This window comes from Musca domestica, unplaced genomic scaffold (assembly GCF_030504385.1).
Source record: "Musca domestica strain aabys unplaced genomic scaffold, Musca_domestica.polishedcontigs.V.1.1 6, whole genome shotgun sequence".
NCBI lineage: Eukaryota > Metazoa > Arthropoda > Insecta > Diptera > Muscidae > Musca > Musca domestica.
Window position 1 is genome coordinate 11,396,286 of NW_026712363.1, and position 18,830 is coordinate 11,415,115.

The 18,830-nt window shown below is 34.0% G+C and overlaps 1 protein-coding gene across 1 annotated transcript in view; it reads right to left on the minus strand.

The window, feature by feature from the left end:
• Positions 1-1,020: 1,020 nt before the first annotated feature.
• The window catches only part of LOC101897615 (glypican-4), a 177,882-nt gene continuing 160,072 nt past the window's right edge, over positions 1,021-18,830 (minus strand). Inside the window, exons 4-8 of the mRNA XM_005178730.4 lie at positions 11,443-11,599; positions 11,095-11,361; positions 5,588-6,084; positions 5,352-5,521; positions 1,021-4,354 (exon numbers count right to left, since the gene is read on the minus strand). Of these exons, the coding sequence (XP_005178787.2) occupies positions 3,927-4,354; positions 5,352-5,521; positions 5,588-6,084; positions 11,095-11,361; positions 11,443-11,599 (1,519 nt within the window). The 3' untranslated portion in view covers positions 1,021-3,926. The remainder of the gene's footprint in view (positions 4,355-5,351; positions 5,522-5,587; positions 6,085-11,094; positions 11,362-11,442; positions 11,600-18,830) is intronic.

Consider the following 18,830-nt stretch of genomic DNA (forward strand, 5'->3'; position numbering starts at 1 on the left):
AAATAACTCCGTAATAAATTAAAGTTATCATTTCGGGGACTTTCGTCAACGGGGACTTTCGTCAACCCTCACTTGTTGTTTAATTTCAACAAAAAAAAAACAGAAATTGTGTCTGGAAAAATAATTTCTACCGTGCCTTTATTTATTCAGGTGTCATTTTTATTAAATGACTACTAATAAACAATAGTTTAAGCAAAAATACGTAAACAAGTTAAAACGTATCAGTTGGTTTTGCCGATAGCATTATACTTTCAACATATGATACCAGAAATTCCCTTTCTTTGCACTTACTTTAATTTCATTGTTAATACAGGGTGAGATAAAAAAATTGCAGCAAAGTCAAACGCTATAATTTTTCATTTTTCTTTAAATTTTATTGAACGAAAGCAAAAAAATGTCGAAAATAGCATCAAATTTTAGAATAAGTTTAGATTTGTTTGAATTGGTCACCTTTGGCACGAATTATGGCCTTCAAACGGCCAATGAAACGTTGCCCGAATGTTGCTCTGCCGTATTTTGGCCCATTCCCGGCGAAGCGCTTGCTTGAGCTAATCGACACTTTGGCATTTTTTAGTGCCAACATTGCTTTCCAAAATACTCCAGACACAATAGTACAACGGATTGGTATCCGGAGATCAATTGGTTTTTATTTAATAGGAAAACCGTTCTTGATGTGAGAGAAGTTCGGTTTTATCGGTGAGATTTTCCCCTTTTCGGGTAGTAATTTAGTAATTTTTGTATCATGTCATGTGGAACTATAGGTCGAATAGACAACTAAATTGCAAAGGCAATAATAAATAAATAAACATTTCCCCTTTTCTATTTTTTCTTAACTGAAATATTTTAATAAAAAAAACTTGTAATCCAAGTATATGAATAATTCCTGGAGGATATTTGTAAATTCCCTGAATATTTTCTCTATATTTCCGCATATATTCCCAATATTGGAGTAACATATTCCCAATTGTTTTTCATATACCAACGTTTTTTTTTTGATCAAAGTAAAAACTATAGTGTGTGTGTTCTTTAAATAATATTCGGTTGTTTATTAAATTATTATTATTTTTTTTTATAATCACATACGTCACATACAACATCATTGTCATCTTCTCATTATCATAGAAATTTCGTTTTTATATTATGATATATATTTATAAAATTATGAAATAAGGGTTTTCTTTTAGTGATTAGTAAATATGTATATTACGATACTAATTAATGTATAACTTAAATAATGGTATGGATGGTACGTATTGTACGAATAGACACAACTACAAAAATTAAAATAAAAAACAATACAAAGTATTAATGGAAGAATTACATCGCAAAATAAATTATAAATCAGTCAAATGAAAAAAAAAAAAAAAAAAACATAGAAAATTACATACAAACAGAATGGTAATTAAAGCAAAGCATATGGTTTTATTATATTTATAAATATGTACCTATGTATATATGTCTAAATAATAAGTAGTGTTTGGTTAAAAAATTCGATATTGCTTAACAGAAATTAAATGCAAAATTAAATTAGAAAACAAAACTAGTGGAAGAAATCTTTTTGGACAAACATTAATTTTATAAATAAATTAATTAATTTAAAATTGTTATTTATACCAAATAAATGATTTGTTTTGGAGTTTTTTTTTTTTCAAATTCCTTAATGGAACAGATACTTTTCACGTTTCGAACTTTATTCTTTATGTTAAATTGAATTTTAAAGTATACTTTTAGGCTGAACAAAGTTTTACGCTAATCATTTCATTTATGATTAGTAGTTATGTTTGTTTTCCATGTTTTTTTTTTAATAAATTGCACATTTTTGTTATATGTTTCATTCTTTTTTTTTCTTATAATTCTTCTGTGTAAACCTAATATCAAAGAATTTTGAAAATGTGTATGTATACAAAGGTGTGATTGGATATTTAATTTAAAACTCAAATCCTATTTTAGGTCGCTCTAGTCTGCACCGTAGAATGAAATATGTCGACCTCTGGTTTGACGTGACGTTTTTACATTTTAACGATTGTCTTCGTCACACGATCTTATATACGCCGATTTCTAGTTCGTTTTTTAATTCAATTTAGTACAATTATTATTATTATTTTTAATTACTATGTTATTTAATTGTAAAGCCTAAATAAAGTATGTTGTTTGATACAAATGATGTTTTGAATGTTTTGGTAAAATGTAGAATTCAGAGCAGAAAGATAATAGTATTTGCCATAGATATAAAAATCATTTTGCCCCACAAAGGAGAATAGGGTCATTTGAAATATTTCCAGAAAAAAAAAAACAAAGAAAGCGCGCATATAATGGTCATCAAAGTCGTTGGATATTTGCTTGTGTTGGATTATAACAGATTTTTTAAATTTTAAATACAGTTAAAAAATATACCCAGATAAATTCATTTTTCACCAATAAAATAAAATGAGTAGGTGTTTTTGGCCGAACACTCACTTTGAAACTATTTTTACAAATTTTAGGATTTATCCAGTTGTTAAAATATTAAAGGCTACGAAAAATAAAACAATAATTATTCCATGCTTAGAACGTATCTGTCGGCTTTGTCGACAGTTTCATACCTGCAGCCTATGGTAATATTCCAAGTTACTCGCTAAAAAGGGTATATATTTTTTATACAATATGAGTAATGGATATTTTACAACTTGATCTTTTATGGAGGAGGTACCCGACCGATATTGTCCATATTCGGACCTAAATAATTTTTAAAATGGTACCAGAAAAGTTGACCAATGGCACTTATTTTTGTTAAATAAAATGTTGAGATGTGCAAAGCTTGGAGAAAATCAACAACACATTTGAACTTTTGAGGAAGAATTAGTACAGACAGAATACAGTTAAAAAATATACCCAGATAAATTCATTTTTCACCAATAAAATAAAATGATGCAGGATATTTTTTAGAATCAGACAACATGCTTTACATAGTTTATACAAACACCTTTTGGAGGGATCATGGTTACAATGATCGGGAGTCACAAGGGAAGGGTAACATTTAAGTTGTAATTTAGGTAAAAATATTTAATATTACAAATGCATTCGTTTTCTTCGTCTAGAATTTATACATTTATCATTGTGTTTTTTTTACTTTCTTTAAAATCTAACAAAATATATAAATATATCGATGGTTATTAAAATTTATAAATGTAAATATTTGAGGCTTAACAACTACAATGTGTGTGTGTATATATAAAAAAGTTAGGTTAGATTTAGGAGAGGGAGTTTTTGAAACATCATATTTGCATTACGTATATAGATTGTTTTGTTGCTTCGGGTGATTGTGTGTTTACTTTTTAGTCCTATACACTATAAGATTTTACTTAATTTTTCAATAATCATGACTAAGGAAATGGCTGAGGATGTTAAATGATAACCTCTCAAAATTATAGCAATAGAAAAAATATTTCTCAATATTTCTATTGATAATTATGAAAATAAAATTCTTATTAACTCATTTTTAAGCCCATTTTGTGTTAAGGGCTATTGCTTTAGGCAGTTGGGGTTAATTGTTTCTTTTCAATATAAAAAGTTGTGTGGATAGTTAGATAGTTTTCCAAAAGAAAAATCTAGCCAATTGTTTAAACAAAAAAGAAATACATAATATTATGTATAATTTGTATGTACAGAAAGAAGAACTATAAAATAGGCTTGATTTCAAGACGACCTTTGCATTTCTTTTTCAAAATTCCCTAAAGAGGAGATTTTTTCTCTCCATTTTGTTTGTTTGTTTTGTTTTAACTATCACCCACATTTTTTGCATTTCTTTACTTTTTTGTTCAAAATTTTTTCATTTTGTTTTGCTACTTTCCGTTTATCCTACACAAAAATTTATCATAGAATTTCTTTTGTTTTAAATAAAACTTAAAAAACGAACGTAAAAAACAAATAAAAATCTAAATAACAAATCACAGCAAATCGACAACGATGCCACCAAACCAAGCCATATACAATGGCATTAGATACATGAATAGAGCGCGACGTAAAGACATTTTTTCAGGTCTCGCTGACCCGCTTGACTTGAGATCTTCATCGTCGTCATGATGACCCTGGTGCTGATCGCCATCATCTTCATCCAGTACGTTGGTATCATGAGGACTATGTGGCCCAGAGCTTTGTGTTGGTAAGCCACCGCTAATGCCATGTCCAACATTAGTTCGTTGTTGGACCACATCTTCGTCATCGTCTTCATCGTCGACACGATTATTGGGACGTTCGGTATGATCTGGCCGATGGCTAGGTGTAAAGGGACTTCCCAAGCCAGAACCTTCGTCATCATCGTCTTCATCATCAACACCAGCTCCGGAACCAGCACCACTGCCATCATAGGGTTCTTCTAAAAAAAGAAAAAAGACAAAATTAGTTAGTGATATAAAAAAGAGAGGTCGTAAAATATTTTAAAATGCTTTTTATTTAAAAAAGAAAGAAAAAAAACTTTTTCAAAGGATTATTAACTTTATGATAAGGAACTTTATTTTCAGTTACTTATATTGAGGGTACGATAAACTGATGCATGAAGAGGCTGAAGAATTAGATCGAGGTGGTTCCCAATTGGTTAATCTACCGTTTGATTAGCTGTTTCAACCATAGGACCTGGAAACCGATTGCAGGGTATCTAAGGCGATGCGGTATTCTCTAGAAGAAGAATATTCTCCCTTCATAGTATTTCTGGTCTAAGAATCGCGTTAGTTAGTATGCGTAACTACTGTATCAGATATCTGACCTCAAGATGGGATAACAGGGTTCCTGTTAGACTATGTGAAAATAGAGAAGTGTGTACGTACTGAACGCGAACGAGATAGCAACTTTAACGTTCTACCACACAGACCACACTGCTGACTATACTTCTATCAAAAAACTCTTTCTTCACTTTCTCGTTTCTATATCTCTTCTATTACCAACAACTTCATTCTTCCTAGGACGAACACATTGAACCAAAGGTGACCGAGTGAAGCAACTGCCGAATTTCTTTCGAATGACAATAAAAACATCGTTACTTTAAAAAAATCAAAGTAATTTGCTCATAGAAATAAGTGAGATACCGAACAGAAATAGAATAGAATATAGAACTATTTGTACTTATTACGTAATTTCCACTTATTGACTGCCGGAGTTATGTTTTGTGAAGTATTCTTTGATGGCTGGAATATAGAAGCAATTCCAATGTGACCAAGGGTTCACTTAATATTATGGTTGGTTATAGAACAGCTATGATCTGAGGTGAATTCAATGTAATAATATATTAATAGGCCATTGAGCACGGACCTTATACATCGGTTGATCGATCGTTAATTAATGGAAACTAACTTCGTTCACCGCAAAAACCAACTTACCATCATCACTCCAAACAACATCCTGACCATTGTAGGCATTTCTCAGATGATTAATGGCATTTTTTAAAGACATGACTTGCGAGGCAACTTGACTAGTTTGTTTGGGCGTGGAAGGATTTCCAGGAAATTCAGGATTGGAACCATGCTCAGTCGTCACCGAGTGCATATATCTAAAAGAATGAACGTAATATGATTATTTCCAAAGTTCAAAGCATCATAAATACTCAAGAACTTACCTATCAATTGTATGACCATTCCAGCACATACCATCAGCATCACTGGATGTTGAAATTTCTTCATTACTGCAAATTTGATGGGGTAAATTTGACCAGAATTTCTTATAGTCCTTGATGCGTTGACGTACATCCTTGACCAGTTTGTCCAGAGCTGGATCACGACCACTGAAATCGTTATCATCATTTTTACGATTTTGTTGTTTACGTTTGTTATTGTTGTTGCGTCGATTGTTGTTATTGCCACCACCATTCTCACTGCTATCACGATTGCCGGGATCAGCAGCACGTTTCTCTCTCAATATAATGGCATCATCCAAGGAAGCATCAATATCCAGAATATCACTTTCCATTTGTTCAACGGCAGAACGTTTTGTACTATGCTTGGCGGTTTCTTCGCTCGTTGCCATAAACTTGGGATTGATATTGCGTCTTGAACGACTCAAAGGGGGACGGCCACAGCCAGAGAAGACACGAGTGGTAATATCGGGGCCGGCATCCTGCAATTGACGATGGAAATGGGGAAAATGCAATATTGTGAAAATGTTTTCATTAATGTAACCACATTTTCACCTAATTTGATTGCTGTTTACCGTAAACTATACTTTGTAAGTGTATGTATGTTTGCATGTATGTATGCGTGTGTGTGTGTGGTGGGTGGTTAAGGTTAACACCTCTTCACGTTTTTGTGTACCTATTCGTCTAAAGTCTCAAATTACACTTGATATATCTAATCTAGTATGTAGACAACCGCAAAGTACACATCGACATCGTCAGAGATGGGTGGTTGTGACTGTGAAGTTCTTTAAAATGGGACTGTATGTTGCAAACGAAATTTTGTATATTTCGGGAAACATTGATCTGGAGGGAACTATTACTCTAATGGTTGTTTAAAAATGGGGTTACGATATTTCAACCTTGACAATTCTTCGAAAATGGTATGGAGAGTTAGGTGGAGGTTTTTATAAATGACATTGGATTTTCTTATGATGTAAAGGAAGGCTTGCTCTAACTATAGCGAAAAACTTTTTTCAAGTGTATTAGATTCTCTACATATACAACTTTTTGATAGTTTGTAACCCTTAAACAAAAACAATTTCCGTCTATGATCATTGAAACCTTCAGTCTGTTGAATGGAGGTATCAATTTAAACATAGAAGAAGAAATTCTCTTTAATTTCAATTCGATTTCAGTTCATTCATAGATAAATGCAGACAGACAGATCGACAAGTCAATAGTCATTCATTGATTCAGGCCAAATGATAGATTTACGGAATCATTGTGGGTTACATTTCGGTAAGTGCCTATTGGAATTGTGTCTGTCCATTCATTAATGTTGGTTGCTTACTGACTGACTGACTGAGGAGTTAGCTGGCTGGCTGGCTTGCTGGTTGGTTGGGTGTACTCCATCAGACATCATCACCATCATCAGTAGACAAACATCATCTTAAAGCAATCGATTGTATCAATTACAGGAAATTAGATAAATTATAGTTTATGTGTGGAAAGAGATGTGTTGCTGATGTTGTTGTCATTGCTGTCGGTCGGTTCGATGGAATGAATGGATGGTGGCGTTAACCAAACACACTGCAAAGAACTACATGTCGTGGAAAACCAATATCATATCATAACCATGTTGACGATGGCATAAAATAATGGCGTTGGCTGGCTGACTGAAAGACTGAATGGTTGGATGGTTGGTTGTCTGTCTATGTCTATGTCTATGAATGAGCGTTTCTTTAACCCTTGAGGTATGAAATCACACACTTTAAAAAATGCTCTGTAAATAGGTGCGAATAAATGTTGCTAGACAAATGTAAGTCAATATGCAGTTATTATTCATTAGCTTCTAGCGTTACATTAGACGAACGACGATAAATGTCATTCTTTGTCTGGTTTAAAATGTAGGTAAAAAAACAATGCGCCCTGGAGGTTGGAAGACAATTGAACTGTTTTATGCGCGGGAATTGCTACAGATTTTCGTTATGAACAGAAAGTCGCAAGTCGAATATTTTCTGATAAATTCAGATTTATGCTGAAGTGTAGAGAAGTGAAAATTGGACAAATAGAATGGTATACGAACGCAAACAAACTGAACATCTTGAGTACTTGTGACTCCGTGAAACCTACTAGGAAGGAGTTGACAAGAGAGAGTAGGCTGATTAAAACCAGTAAGAATAGGTCAAAAGTCAGACGGGGCCAACTATATGATACCCTGTACCACTATACGTATTTAATACAGCTCCCGTAACAAAAAGCCTTATTTGAATGCGTATCATGGAACTATATTAAATTCCGAATCGATTAAAAAAATTGACGGAGGCTTATGTACCTCTAGTACCAAATAACATAGTGCTGACTATAATATATAATATATATGACTTCTATAAGGATTATATAAAAAAAAATATTTGTTGGAGCAATAGACCGAGTTTCACCAAATTGAAAAATTCGGTTTAATATAAAAAAATCTATCCAATTTGGGCTGATATTAAATATATATGGTGAACAATAACCATAAAATCGGATGAAGATGTATATCGAAGGTATATTAAAATCAGAACCGATCTCGATAAAATTTAGCAGAGGTATTTCCATGCTGAATCTGATGTCCGGTATTAAATATCATTGTTCTGGAGTGCATGTTAGGCGTGTACATGGGACAAGGGACTTTAAGACCAAACCGGATGAATTATATATGTATGGGAGCTATAGATATATCTAATCCGATTTTCACCAAAATTTGATGTACTTGCTTCTAGGCTGAATTCCGTCGGAAGCCCCAAAATTCACTCCATTTGAGCTGATGATAGCCATTTGGGGACACAATAAACCTGAAATCGGATAAAGATATATGGGAGCTATATCCAAATCTGAACCGAACTTGACAAAATTTGAAACACTTATTTCAGAGCTGTATCTGATATCTTGTACGAAACATCATTGTTGTGGAGTGCATATTACGCATGTGAAGGACTTAAAATCCCAAATCGGATGAAACATATATACGGGAGCTATAGCTGAACAGATGTTTTCCAAATTTGATGTACTTGCTTCTAGACTAAATTCGGTCAGATGTGCCAAAATACAGGACATTGGTCATTTCACCCCAAATTGGTTAAAGACCAATTTCGTTCTTAGTTCACTTATAGCACCCATATAACGATACCTCCCAGTGTTCGGTATTTTGATGATTTTAGCTACAATTTTGAACAGAATTATCTCAATCTTGGTATTTGGAGTTTGTAATTTGCACCGCCTTCTCTCCAAGATAATTAGCTATAGATGTCCACGTTTTCCTCCGGTGGCGGAACATAGTATATATAGATCCACGTGTTGGTGTAGCCCCCATATAACGGTATCTCCAGATAGGTAGTTTGATGATTTTCGCCACAATTTTTCACGGATTTGTCTAAAAATTGGTATTTGTAGGCCATAGTGGGTTCTAGGCCCAGTATCCGAACATTGTATGTATAGGTCTACGTTTTTGTAAAGCCCCATATTACGGCACTTTCCGATATTCGGTATTTTGATGATTATTGCCACATTTTTCCACAGATTTGTCTAAGTATTACAATTTGTAGGTCATAATGGGCTCTAGCTCTGGTAGCGCAACACTATATGTATAGGTCCACGTTTTTTATGGACTTATATAACGGTATTTTGATGATTTTTGCCACATTTTTCCACGGATTTGACCAAAAATTGGTATTTGTAGTTCATAATGGGTTCTGGGTCCTGTAGTGGAACATAGTATGTATAGGTACACGATTTCGTATAGCCCCCACATAATGGTTCCTCCGGATATTCAGTATTTTGATGAATTTTGCCAGATTTTTTCACGAATTTGTGTACAAATTGTAGTTCATAATGGGTTCTAGCTCCGGTGGCAGAATATTGAATATTTAGGTTCACGTTTTTCTATAGCGCACATATAACGATACCCACCGATATTCGGTATTTTAATAATCCTAGTCATATTTACCCACGAAATTTTTTCAAATTCAGTATTTAAGAAGATTTGGTAGATGACAATCCTTTGTTTTAAGAGGTTCCTGTTTTGGTATGCCCCCCATATAACGGTGTCACCCACCTTATGGTCTTTTGAAATGCTTAACAGCATTATCCAAACGGTCTAACTGGTATTTGTAGTTATAAGTGGAACACGCTTGAATTCAGATACTTTATATAAAAATGTTTTCTTTACCAAAAGTGGAGGGTATTAAAAGTCCGGGCCGGTCGAAATTAATGTTTTTTTACTTGTATTGTATTAACCAGGAACAAATTTCCCATACAACTAACAGTCGTAACATACCTTACCGGACGAACTCCATAAAGTTTTGAATGACTATTCTTAAAAGAGACAAACTGAAGGACAAATTCAATAAGCCTCCATGTCATGGGCAAGCTCTCCAACAAACCCCAAGTTTCTATCAATAAATATTAACGTTCATTGTTAATAGATAATTGACAAATGTAAACAAAAACTGCAAAACATATTTTGGTTATTTATAATAACAACTCTCAGTTGTTGTTAATCTTGTGAGGATTTGCATTAAAAATTTTGAAATTTATTTAAAATTCGGCACACCTTTTGTTGGAGGCGATAATAATAAATTTTGCAAATAGATTTCGGCACTTCTTCAAATGGTTAATAATCAAGCTTAAAAATTATATTTAGACAAAAAAAAAATAAAAGCAAACACTCATCCATCTCTGGGGAAAGATATAGGTATTTATGTATGAATTTATTCGACAATGCGCAAAAGGTGATGTTCGAATTGAATCATTGTCAAAGAAACCTGTTTAGAATAATTAATAAAGAAAAAGCTCTTGACGTCTTGTGAAATCTTTAAAATTTGCTGATATTTTGAATGGTTAATGGGGTTTGTCGTTTAGAGATTATCCCTCATGATGTCGACGGGGCCATAGCTGTTTCTACGTTTTTTTGTCTTAAATCTTCAAATTATATTAAATGCTTGCCATTAAAATTTTAATTCCAACTCTATTGACTTGATACAACTTCCCGCCTCCACTAACTATGATAGTAACTTCAAATTAAAAAAAAAAACGAGAAGCTGTATAAGTCATAAACATAAATTAGATTCAACAACATCGGTAGGCACATCCACACACATGACAGAAATATGCAAAAAGACAATAAAAAAATTAACATTTTTTTGTCATTAACCGGTTGTTGATAAACAAAAATAAGGAGACAATAAACAGACGAAATTTGATACTCATAAAGTTGGTGAGTAGGCTGGCTGGCGTGACACAGTGTAACATTTCAAGTCTAGCGAGCGAATTTTTATATTTTAGGCAGTTGGGATGAGTTGGAAATCTATTGAGATTCAAATGTTTTACACACGCATAAAAATAGAAGACTTGCCCACACGTCATTATTGCTTTTTTATCTTTAGGTTTTTTTTTTTTTTTTTTAATGAAAGTGTAAAATTAGCAATCGTTTCGTCTAAAAATTTGGGTTATACTAAGATTATTTTACTAACCTGGAAATTCATAATAGCTTCGGATATTTTAATATTAATTGGTTCCACAACCATAACAATATTAAAAGAACCCAGTAAACGTTCCGCTACTTTGTCCATAGCACCGGCAAAATTCTCCCATTCCGTGTCCAATTCATTGAAATAGTGTAGACAACCTTTGATAACATTAACGCAATAATTGGTGCAGGGCTTTTCCGTGTAGCCCTTGCATGAGCCACAGTGCTGCATTTTGGTTAGGGCCGAAGTACAGTCGGCATTCAAACGTATCTGAAAGAGATAATAAATTTAACAATTATTGTTTATATTTATTATTCTAATATTAAAATATAAAGTTATTAAACAACTTACATTGATCAATCGTTTGGAAACATCCGCCGCCGTACTCAAAGCTTGACCATAGGTTCTGGTTGCCACAAATGATCTTTTAATTTGGACGGACAGTTTATCGGGTACATCTCCAAAGGGTTTAAGATCCTTCATGTATTTGCTGACACATTGCAGGTAACTGAAAAAGAAAAAGAAAAACAAAAATTTTATTTAAATATAAAACACATCGGGCGCCACTTAATATAGTTTTTGATTTTATAAATCTAAGAGAAATGTCTATTCTTGAGGTAATTGACAGGATGTTTATTTCAAAACAAAGAGGAATATATGGCTACCACGCGCAGGCTTATAAGACAACATCCTTTTCATGAAAAGGCTCGCTTTTACCATTTATTTTGATTCGGTAAGAAGATTTACGGTGGTGTTCAATTCAGCTTGAACGATGCCGTTCAATTGAACGTGATGGATTCGTGAACTCAACATCTCTAATAGAGACAGGTTGTGTTTGACAGCAACGTGTCCCAAAATCTTGGGCGTGGAAACGGATTCGCCTGGACCTAGATCCTTAGCACAAAGAACTGACTTTTCGATTCAGTTTATTACAGGCCATGATGAGTGCCATCCTTATGGAGTGGCGGGGAAAGCTGTGAAAAATTTACAACACTATTCATGAACTTCCAACAGCCTGACAATCGTATTCCCCTGTAGGTGTTTTAGTATTTTATTTTGGTTCAACTTTGCGAATCCTAAAATTTGAATTAGTGCTGGGTCAGGTTCAAAAATTGACGAATGTAGTGATGGGGTGGACTCCATCCAGTACCTCCCCCAACAAAGGGCAACATTTTGAATAATTATAACTCTTATAAAATGTAATATAAGAGTCCGATTATCTTCAAATTACACACATCTGGCACCTTCCCCACAGAGGGTCAACATTTGAATACATGAATGTTCATGAAGCTCTTAAACACGAAATTAACGTCCGATTCCATTCAGACTTGGCACATCTCAATATTTCCATCAACATATGGTACTGTTATAAAGATGGTAGAGATCGGACCATTCCTTTTGTTAACTCCCCCACAAAGGGTCAAAGTTTCGAATAACCAAAACGATCATAAAAACCAAAATAAGCATCCAGTTATCTTCAAATTACACACATCACAATATTTTTATGAACCCAAGATCTGCTGTGAAGATGGGATATATTAGTCTTCTCCTTCTCCACTCCCACAAGCGGTCAAAATTTTCAGTGTCCATTAAGTTCATAAAATGAGAAATTAGCATCCGTTTCCATTCAGACTTGGCACATCTCAATATTTCTATCAACAAAAGATCTGTTATAAAGATGGTAGAGATCGGACCATTTTTTTTTTGGTACCTCTCGCACAGGGTTCAAGATATTGAAAAACAAAACACAAAGAAAGCGAAATAAGCATCCATCTCTCTTCAAATTTCACACTGGCAACCTTTTATGTTAACACAAGATCTGTTGTGAAGGTGATATATAATTGCGAACCCCTTGTGGTACCCTTTCTGAATAATCATAGGAGAAGGCTGGGAGTATACATCTATCGCGAAAACCGACTGATACTTTTTTACTTGTTTTCTTCGATTAGGACCATGCGAACATTTTTGAAAAAGATATATCATATACAGCTTTGAAATACATTGGCCTGATATAGCTTTCACATGGTAACTCATAAAATAGGAATTATTTCAATTTCGTTTGAAAGACAACATTAAAATATATGTATATTTTCTGTGTGAAAATACATCTCTCCGTAAGTGAAGCTTTGTTAAAACAAATGGAAAATTTGCATTTCAAATAGAAAACTAATAAAAAACAACAGCAACAAAAAAAACTCTTATTAAGTTTAATGAAACTTAATGCCAAAACACACATCAGCGACTGCGACGACATTAGTTGTTGCTCGGTTTTATTTTATTTCGTTTTTCTTATGACTGGGACAAAACCAACAAAAAAATAAAAATCCATAGATGTAGTAGGGCACAAATGTGTTAAAAAGTCAAAACTAAAGTTCTGTGAAGCAGAACTTAAAAACAACAACGACAACAACACCAACGGGAAGAAACGTTCTGCCTTTTGTGACAGTTTTTCATTTGTATTATATTTAGCTTTCGTTTTTTCATCAACTTATTTCCTACCATCTCAAGTGTATGAATGTGCAAAGCAAACCAACAAACGAACAACTGAATGAATGAATGACCAAGTGATAACATTTTGTTTGTTTTTATTTGTGAACAAAACGTATCAGCCGGGCTAAAGAACAGCCAACTTCCACCCTCTCTCTACCTAACAACAATTTAGTCGTCAGCCAACCAGTCAGCACTTGTAAGTCTGCCACATTAACTCGCTGCATTAAATACGGCTTAAAACAAACACATACAACAGCGATTCGATTCGTCTGAAATCTACTCTAAACCTCTTTGGAAAAAATACAGAGCGGAAAGAATAAGGTTGACAACTAAAAGCGAGAAAAAAAGCAGAAAAAAAATAATAATGTTCTTCTCAAAGGGTTTAATGTTTCAGGGAAATGCAAAGGAAATTCTCGGGCGGAAGTAGTCGGTTTTGGAGAACTTAAAGTTTCATTTGCTTTATTGGTGTGAAAGAAAAGACTTTAGTGGATTGATATATAGAGTACATAAGGCTGATATAATTTTAAAAGATCCGTTTTTGACATTAGCAAATGTCAAAGCCTGAGTTTTAGAGTAGAGACAAAAAGAAGGATTTTTCTAAAAATTAAAAAAATACTCTGAAATAGTAGGAGTTGACCTGTCTGATTATTATTCATGTGGATTCGAAAATAACTTATTGTAGACAAAAATACTCATTGCAAATCAGATTACCAAACCATTATTTTTAAGTCGAAAAATAAGTACTAATACACAGTAAAGGTCGATAAAATAACTATTTAGCCACCAACAGTGTATTTGATGGCCAAATAGGTATTTTATCGACTTTTAGTGACCCTACTTACATATTGCACTCAATTCTATTGAATATTGTGGCTGACATCAGAATGATGTGATACCAAAAATAGGATTTATTTAAAGACGTGACCTATATTGAACTTATTTTTATAGGGGTACTTTATATTCGCTGATAACCCAAACTACTATCAAAATACTACTACTGTCTACTGTCAAAATACACATGTGTGCAAAATTTTAGCCTTCTATCTCAATTCGTTCGATTACGACAGACAGACACACATACAGACGGACATCGCTAAATCGTCTCAGAATTTTACACTGATTCAGAAAATACAGCGTGAGATGAAAAAACTGCAACCAACTTCAGACTGCGTCGCAGTGGCTGAAAATGGCACGTGAGCTAAACATATCGCAATATTCCATTCGGCAAATATTGAAAAATGAGCTCGGGGTAAAGCCATTGAAATTCCAAGAATTTACACCGCAACAGAAAGAAAATAGACTCAAAAGAGCTAAAGTGTTGCTTCGCTTGGCCGAAAGTGGTGAACTGCCGAATTTGGTTTTTTCCATCTCCGATGAGAAAACATTCGTTGTCCAGCAATTTGTAAACAAACAAAATGTTCGTGATTACTTGCCAATGAGGTCAGCTGAAAATTTGCACCTTCGGTTGGCCACCAGAACTCAAGCGCCGGCCATGGTGATGGTGTGGGTCGCCATAACAGCCGATTGTCGCTCTCCGCTCGTATTAATCGACCGTGGCATCAGCATAAATGCCGAATATTATCGCGAAAAGATTCTGTAGGTTGTATTAAAGCCTTGGGCACGCAAACATTTTGACCGCGGACCTTGGACATTACAACAGGACTCAGCACCATCGCACTCAGCACGCGCCACCCAAGAATGGTTAGAAAATGAGGTTCCTTGCTTCATTTCCTGCACACAATGGCCACCAAAATCTCCAGATACCGTTGGACTATTGTATCTGGAGTATTTTGAAAAGCAAGGTTGGCACTAAAAAATACCAAAGTGTCGATCACCTCAAGCAAGCGCTTCGCCGGAAATGGGCCAAAATACTTTGTTGCAGTTTTTTATATACAAAAACGCGAAACTACATATGCAATTTTTCGTCATAGGTTGAAGTACCCATTACGAACTTTAGATACGAAAATTAAAACAATTCCTTTGAATAATGTCGCAAAAATCATGAAATACCGAATATCTGGTAGTACCGTTGCACAGTGGTCGAGGTCGTATGGGAACAGCGGCCAAAAATACTTTCAGTGCAGATATCAATATGAATCTTTGGTTATGGTACCTTGATGGGATAAATATAAAAAATGTGACAAAATGGATATGGTCGATGCATGTTTTGGCATGGTCCCCATATAACGTACCTCCCGAATAAGGGTTATTTGCCCAATTCTTGTCACATTTCTACACCAGATTGTAATGTTATTTGACATTTTACGTTCTAAGAAGCTAAAAATAATCTTACTGAAAATTATTTGGAACAGCCCGCCATCAGGTAGAGTCCCTTGTAAGGTACCTCCAAAAATATAAGCATTTTTTACACAAATCAAGTCCAAATTTGATTATTTTTTGTAAACAAAATAAAATAACCATTTAATGTAAAATTAAATCAAAGATAAATTTTGCACGAATAATTAGTTTGACTTAAGGCCCTATTGAAATTGAATATAACCGGTCAAAATTTAGGTATAGCTCCCATATATATATTCATCCAATTTGCCTTATATTGTGCACCAAACTTGTAATATCAGCCCAAATAGTATCGAATATACGTACGACCAGATGGGACCTGAAAATAAGTATGCCAAATTTGATCGAAATCGGTTCAGATATATATAGCTCCCATATATATTATTCATCTGATTTGTTATTTTTGTCCTCCGCAGCCGTAATATGCACTCTGTGACAACGATATTTTGGGAAATATATTAAATATAACTCAGAAATACCCTTTCTAAATTTTATCGAGATCTGTTAATATTTGGACATGGCTCAAATGTATATCTTCGTTTGATTTGCCTTTTATTGTGCAGCAAACGTGTAATATTAGCCCAAATCAAATTTAGATATAGCTCTCATATATATCTATCCGATTTCAAGTTAATTGTGCACCAAATGGATAATACAAACCCGAATTGAAAAGGCGCAAATGCCTCGACAGAGGAGGATTTTCCTCCCATATATTAGTTCTTTTGGACTTTTAATTATTACTATAATCATTGTTGGTATGATTTAATTCTCACAAATTCCCCATTAAAACCTTTATTTGTTATGTGACGCTCTACTAAATATGCAAAGTGGTGTAGGGTATCATGAAGTCGGCCCCGCTCGACTTTACGACTTTCTTTACTGGTCATTGTTCGCTGTCCCATTATAAAATGGTCAGAGCTCAGAAGAAGACGGTTAATAAGATCTGTGTTTGTTGAAACACGAGAATTTTTTCGGGCATGATTTAGTCGAAACTTGGAAGATAGTGCCATGGATATAAATTTGTTAACTATATAGCAGTTTCCAGTGCAAAGGCAAAAGCAGTTTCAATTATATCCTTATCAATGGCTAACAACAAAAACATATTCTATGTCACTAGCACCATAGAACTGACAAAATTGCAGCGAAGTCACTTCAGTATATTGGGCATAACGTACACATCTGACAAAATCTGAAAGTTAAATTAGCACTTTTACAATCTTAGGACCATTACTAATGGCGTAAAAAAATTCACATTGGAGGATTCAGGGGGGAAAACAATTAAAACTTTAACTGAAATCCAATTTTATTTTCAAAATTAATCTTAAAGGCAATTCAGAACACTCACATCTTCTATATTATACACATATACTAAACACACAAATTACTGCACTAAAAATAAGTTAATACCTTGCTTTTCAATAATAATGCCAAGATTTGTAATTTTAAAATGTATTTAATTTTGTAACACAGTTCTATTTTTACTCCACTTTTTCTCTGATCCCACTGAAAAAAACAACTAACTACATTTTCTCTTTTTTGATGCTATTTTCGAAGTCTCCCGTTAGAATGAAGCCAAGACTATTATGTTTTCTAAAAAGCTTAACCCCTTAAGAGTTCATTTGTACACATTTGACAATAAATATCTGATTTTTCATTTTTTGAATTTTGGCCAATGGCAGCGACCACTGTGCGTTGTATGGGTGCTATACTAAAACGTAGACCTATGTAGACAATTCTCTTCTAGGGGGTAAAGTGCTCAGAAGGAACTCCTTGTGTGCATTTCCAAAGATTTCCATGTGCAGAATTTCAGACAATTCTATTGAAAAATGTGGCAAAATAGCGTTATGTGGGGGGAGGCGGTGCTATGTGATATTGTGGTCCGATACAGCCCATCTTGATCTGCCTGCAGACAAAAGGAAAATCTTTGCAAAATTTTACCTTCCTATCTTAATTAGTTTTGACTCTAGCGTGATTACAAAAATATAGTTAACGATTATATATAGATATAGGTAAATAGATGCTGTATCTAAAGGACTATATAAGCTAAGTTGAACCAAACTAATAAGCTGAAATTTTATTCAAAATATTCTGATTTGTATTGGAAACATTAAATCCATCATCCTAAGAAGACAACCCTTTTGTTATTCAAAGGAAAAAATACCTCCAAAGACATTTAATGCCACCCACAACTAAATAGTCAAACCATTTTATTTTTTTTTTTGCACATTTAAAGAAAGTAATTTGGCCTAAACATTATTTTGTAAAAAAGAACATTAAAACAGCTGTAAAGAAAACCAAGCAAATAAAAGGTTCACAAAGTTCACAGTTTAATTTGAAACGTTTGTCAGTTCTTTTCAGCATTTCGTTTTCGTTATTCCCATTGGGAGGAAGCTACAAAAATTAAAGACAAAAGCAAAAACCAACAATTTTAAGTGCAAGTAACACGAGCCGTTCTCTTTTTTAAACTGGATGATGGGAGGACTGAGCCAAATACAATAACCAAACGAAGGGGGATTTAAAAACAAACCTTAAATCAACAACAATTCTTGGTTTAATTCAAAAGTTCTTCTTTGGCCGGTGTTGAGTGACAAAATTTGAGCCCTGGCCAACTTTTATTTTGTTTAAAAATCTTCATAGCCATGTACTTGACCATCAAAATCCAAAATGAGCCAGGGCGCTGTGGTTGGTTGCTTGGTTGCATGACTGTCAGCCATCAAGCTGTTCTCGTCGCCCATGAATGTAGTCCGGAGATCATTTTAGCAAACATTGTAAATGTTTTGACCACAAAAGTACCGGTTACCGTCAGTTAGATTTTATGAATGACTTTTAAAATAGCCGACACAATGTAAGAAAGACAACACATGAAATGTATATTGACAACGGCAACAATAACAACCGTCAATTGGGGACAGAAGAAGTGCGTTCGGTTTTCGTCGAGATTAAATTACAAT